At 43.7% G+C, this 5,316-nt stretch overlaps 1 protein-coding gene across 1 annotated transcript; it reads left to right on the top strand.

Moving 5' to 3' along the window:
- Nucleotides 1–663: 663 nt before the first annotated feature.
- LOC103523674 (dystonin) lies at nucleotides 664–5,109 on the top strand (the record flags this gene model as incomplete). Its single annotated transcript, XM_026833072.1, is given in 8 exon segments — nucleotides 664–949; nucleotides 1,350–1,498; nucleotides 1,834–2,124; nucleotides 2,649–2,971; nucleotides 3,249–3,414; nucleotides 3,778–3,960; nucleotides 4,338–4,505; nucleotides 4,921–5,109. Coding segments are annotated over 8 exon segments (1,740 nt in total). The 3' UTR covers nucleotides 5,095–5,109.
- Nucleotides 5,110–5,316: the final 207 nt, after the last annotated feature.

The raw sequence follows: 5,316 nt of genomic DNA, 5'->3' as shown, positions 1-5,316 counted from the left end.
ATAGCCCTAATTCCACAAGCAACAACACAGAACTCCCAAATGTGAAAGGGCTTCAGGGTGAGGTGCGGGGCACCCTAAATTCGAAGCGTAAGGACTACTACTCCCTTCAGTTCGGTTATGTTATTATTAGCGCCGGCCCCGCAGTGACGGCCGCCTGGGCGGCGCGGGGGACAATCTTTACTTCTACATGTCATTTTATCGCGCGCTCCTACTTGCTCCTACTACTATGTTAACGTCCCCGCTCTAGTGCCCCCCCCCACACCTATCTTGGCCGTCCACAATACCCCTTAGTTCAAGCCCAGTCAAAGGCAATCTCATGAACTTTAAAAATTTTATCCCACATCCCCAGCAGGAATCGAGGAGCATACCTCGAGAGTAGCGTCACGGGACGCGGAATTGAAAATACGTTCCCCGGCGGGATCAATCGAATCAATCAACCATCACTCAGACAGAACATGTCGGCGGCGGAGCGCGCCCCAACTGAAGGGCGGCCCCGCCTAAAATACGACTACCATATTACAAGCAAAGTAGGCTTCCAACCGAAAGAGGATAAGACACAAAAGTAGAAGGCTAAAGGGACCTGCATTTTGTATCGTATTAATTGTCGCGAAGGGACGACACATTATAGAAAGTACTCTAATTCCATAGTATTGACTTATTGATATGAAGAGTCTCAACCACAACATGTGGAATATGAAGAAGCAATACGACCACATAGCACAGAGGATATCCCATCTTATGTTCTTATACCATGAGTACTGCACGCTGTATCTCATGTTCTTGGAACGGTATGAGAAGTTTATCCAATGGGAGACGTACCTGAGTGAGGTGTTTGAGCGACTGAGCAAGACCTATATGGAACCGAAGCAACTACTGTACAAGCTGGAGTTTGAGCTGCTCAATGAAACCAACCTGAAGAGGAGCGAATATGATTGGTTGCTCAAAACTGGTGAGTTTCTTTCCTTACAGCCAAGGGATAAGCTTAACCTATCTTTTGGGGCAGTTGCCCCTACTCCTAAGCCTCATTGTGGACTTTTTGTGTGTGTATAGAGCTCGCAGATAGGAGCGTAGTGTTAAAAGCAAAGGGGTTTTCCCTCAAGACATACCAGATCAAGATATTTCTCACTTGAATCTTGTTCTCAACACATACCTTGGCCAGTCTAGTTATCATAGAAGGTGGCACACCTGCCTTGTAAGCGCTAGGTCCCAGGATCGATCTTGGCCCGGGACGAACTTTATCAATCGTCAAGTTTCGTTCTCAGAACGGCTAGCTTTCTTCCATCCTGTCCTCCTTTTCCCTTTGTTTTCGAGACATGAAAACATTTTGAACCTATTTCTTTCTATTTCAGGCGAGGAGTTATTATCTGTAGAGGGGACAGATCCCAAATCCGGCAAATCGGAAGATCTGAAAGCCAAGCTCAATCATCTGAAATATCTGTACAAGTTCCTGTTTGAATCTGTGCGGGAGCGTTGTGAGAAGATCAAGAGTATTATGAAGGTAAGAGCATTGGGGAAGTAACTACCGCAGTTTAACTGCCCTAAAATTAAGGCATTCTGTGGAAAATAAAAATCAAGGCGTTTTCTGGAATAAAAATTTGTGAAAATATAGTTGTGTTGTTGCAAATATCGGGTTATTAGTTATTATTACTTTAGTATGTGAAGTCGACTGGGTTGGAACACATCACGTGCCTTCAGGCACACAGCACACTCCATATTTTGTCAAGGGCACAGGTTTATCTTGCCCTTGGAATCAATTTAAATTTAAAATCTTGGCCTTCTGATGAAAATGGAATTTCTTCCTAACAAACCCTTTTCCTCCTCTTCCGTGCACAGACCAAGAAAGAGTTATTCGAGAACATCGAAAGCTCTCGCAACATCCTGAACGAGTTAGAAACCAAGCTGAGTGCCCCCATTACACTCAAGGATGTGACTCAGTCTGCCCTGGACACTCTACTGGTAGACCATAGCGCCATCTCACGGCAGATAGATGAACAGAGCGGGGTGGTTTCACAGCTGCTAAATACGAGTGAACTATTCTTGACTGATTGTGAGGGGAATGGACTGAGAGAGTATGGAGAGAGGATCCTGGTGCGACTTAATATTCTGGACGCTAAGTGGAAACAGGTGAGTTTTGACAGAGGGTGAACTCGAAGAGAGAAGGAAGACAGGATAGGAGAAAGCCAGCCATTCCGAGAACGAACATTATCCCATCAGGATGAAATCCGCCCCGGGCGGGAATCGAACCCGCGGCCTAGCGCTTGCAAGGCAGACGCGCTACCAACCAAGCTAACTAAGCTTCGGGAGAGGTGAGTTTGGTAATGGTTAAACGTCCGTTTTTGCCTACTATTAGCATATAGTGGGACAACTTGTTCCATACTGACAGTCTAAATAAAGCACTACTTGTACTTACCAAACAAGGGTAAAATTATGCTGCTGCTGCTGCTGCTTCTTCTTTCGTTCCAACGGGGTCGTGATTTGTAGTAATCCTTATTATTAGAATAGCATCGATCTGATCTTTTCTGAGGCTGACGGTTATTTACGATTGGATGTCTTTCCTAATAAATCTAATAATAAATATTTGATTGAGTACACGAGACTGAGGGATTTTCTAACACCCGTTAACACCTTGGTTTTCTCTTTGGTTTCAGGTGATAGAAATGTGCGCTCTCAAGAAAACCAAAATCATCGCTACCTGGACACTACTAGGTCAAGTAGACAAACTAGTACATGATCAAGAACAATGGCTGTCAGCACAGGAGACCAAGCTGACTGATCTAGAAGCTCAAGCTACGAGTGCGCCTCTACATACATTGGAAGTTATACGGGGTGACGCTTTGGATGTACAGGAGGATATAGGAGCCAGAGACTTACTGCTGGAAACTCTCGAGTCCCTGTACACCGAACTGTCAGCCAACTATCTAACCCCGGACATGAGGGTGTTCCAGAATGCACACTCCTTGCTGACTGCCTGGTGAGTTTTTTCCCCTACCTCCCTTGTCCTAGGAGTTTAACGTCACTTTATAACAGGGAACTGTAACAACGGAGGTCTAAACCTAAGAAGGACAGTATAGATAACTAGTCGTTCCGAGAACGAACCTCATCTAGCTAGATTGTTCGTCCCGAGCGGGAATCGAACTCGCGACCTAGCCTTTACAAGGCAGGTGAACTACCCTCAAACCTACCTTTTCTTGTTTTGTTTTTCGAGGTATGCTTACTGAGTATAATATCCTCATGTTTTGTATTTCCAGGTATGCTCTAAGGCCACGATGTTCTCAGCTCGTGTCTCTACTCAACACCCTGCTAAGTCCATGGCAAGAGTTCTCATCTCAGCACAGTCTCCTAATAATCTTACTCAGTCAAATAGATGCCCGCCTAACCTCGTGTGAACTTGAGCCAGATAATACTGAACTAGAGGTAAGATGCGACTCAATATTTATTTTTCGAAGCAATCTCCGGGGCCGAGTGGGTATCACACGAGGCTTGCACGCCGGAGGTCCTGGGTTCGATTCCCAGCGTGGTCGATTTTTTTTCCAACTCTGTGCTTGAAATCCAGGGTGCACTCAGCCTCTTGAAAACAATTGAGTAGCTACTTTAATAGAGGTTGATGATACGAGTAGGTAGATGACAATTAATACCTAGTAAAGAAGGCACTTAATAATGCTGTGATACCCACTAAAGTTGTGAAGAAGTTCTCAGCTTTACTTCAAATAATTAATGATAATCCGAAATATTGGTAATTAACTTTACTCTTAAGCAATGACCATTGTCTGATTCTAGGAATTGAAAGATCTATTGAAAGTGGCTCAGGGTGACATCAAGAAAGCGAATGCCCAGGTGAAGAAAGTCTACAAGAGCTGTCAGAAAACTGACAAGGGCATGATCCAGAACCTGGTGAAGGAATATGAGAACCTTTACAAGGATTTGTATCAGAGAGTCAACTCAGTACCTACTGCTAAAGAGGTAAGGGAAAATCACCTTTGAAAAATCTTTTTTTTTTTTTTAATGGTTGATAGAGAGAACTGTAACTGCTGAGGTCTTATTGTCCCGAAAGCAAAGAGAGAAGGAAGACAGAATATTAGAAAGCCAGTCGATATGAAGACAAAGCGCATGTGTTTAGGATAAAGTTCGCCGGGAGGGAATCGAACCTGAAACCTAGGGGCTACAAGGCAGGCGAGCTACCTTCAAAACTAACTAGGCTGGCTTTTAGTAGTACTGTTTCTAAACGAATTAGAATAGAATACTGCCAGCATAGGACTGAAAAGTCCCTTTACACTCGCAGGGAAACAAAAACTATTTTATGTCCCTATATTAACCAATAATTTTTTCCCCTCACACAGAAACAAGTACAAGTGTCCACCCTAAGGTTTGAGCGTGATAGCTCAGTACAAGTAGACACACTGAAGCAACCTAATGAATATCTGCGGGATCTCAAACATGCTCTGGAGACCTGCAGACAGAAACTGGACACCCTAGCAGCTCTGCCCAACAACAAGAAGAAACAAACAGTGAGTAATCTAACCTATTTGCCGATTCTGTTGATTTGGGGATTTTTCTTGGATATTTTTGGCTTTGAAAAATTGAAATTTGGATCAAACCAATCGAACCCAAAATTAGCAATCTTAAACCTCAAAAAAGGGGCTCTTACAATTTGTCAAGGTCCAAAGGAGCCCAAAATTTATTCATATTCCCTTCATGTGTTAACCCAGAAACGTCGGCAGCGTTCTCTACCACCTAAACCTGGTAGCTCCATTCATTTTGTTTCAGCTTGTCAAATGATAAAATTCCAAGCCTCGGCTGGGATTGAATCCGCGTACTCCTATTTATTTTACCAGACGAGTGCGTTGACCACTACAAACGCAATACTATTAGCTTTAATTCGATATAAAAGACTAAATCAATTCTTCCATCTTCTCTGTTTAGCTCCAAACAATGGCAGCATGTCAAGCCAGCATAGAAGAAATCAAACATCTGTACAGTTTACTCGTAGAACAATGTGGTCTAACACCAGATCAGGCGTATTTCAATGAGGTCCAAGCTATTCTTAGTGAATATGGCATCGTGCGGGCCAACCGCAAGAACTTCGAACCTAGGTAAGTCGCATGCAAATCTTGCACTTTTAGTAATTTGCAACATGCCACCTAAACGAGACCTTGTATAGACTGCTAGGGTAAGGGACTTTTGAATGTCATTCGAGCAGGATAAACAAGGTATATTCTATTCTATTCTACCTTCCAAACCAACTAGAGCTTGGAGAGTAGCGCGCCTGCATTGTAAACGCTAGGTCGCGAGTTCGATTCCTGCCCGGAATCGTCTTTA

The sequence above is a fragment of the Diaphorina citri genome, unplaced genomic scaffold (genome assembly GCF_000475195.1).
Source record: "Diaphorina citri unplaced genomic scaffold, Diaci psyllid genome assembly version 1.1 scaffold32565, whole genome shotgun sequence".
Classification (NCBI taxonomy): Eukaryota; Metazoa; Arthropoda; class Insecta; order Hemiptera; family Psyllidae; genus Diaphorina; species Diaphorina citri.
This window is presented reverse-complemented; position numbering and strand designations above follow the sequence as displayed.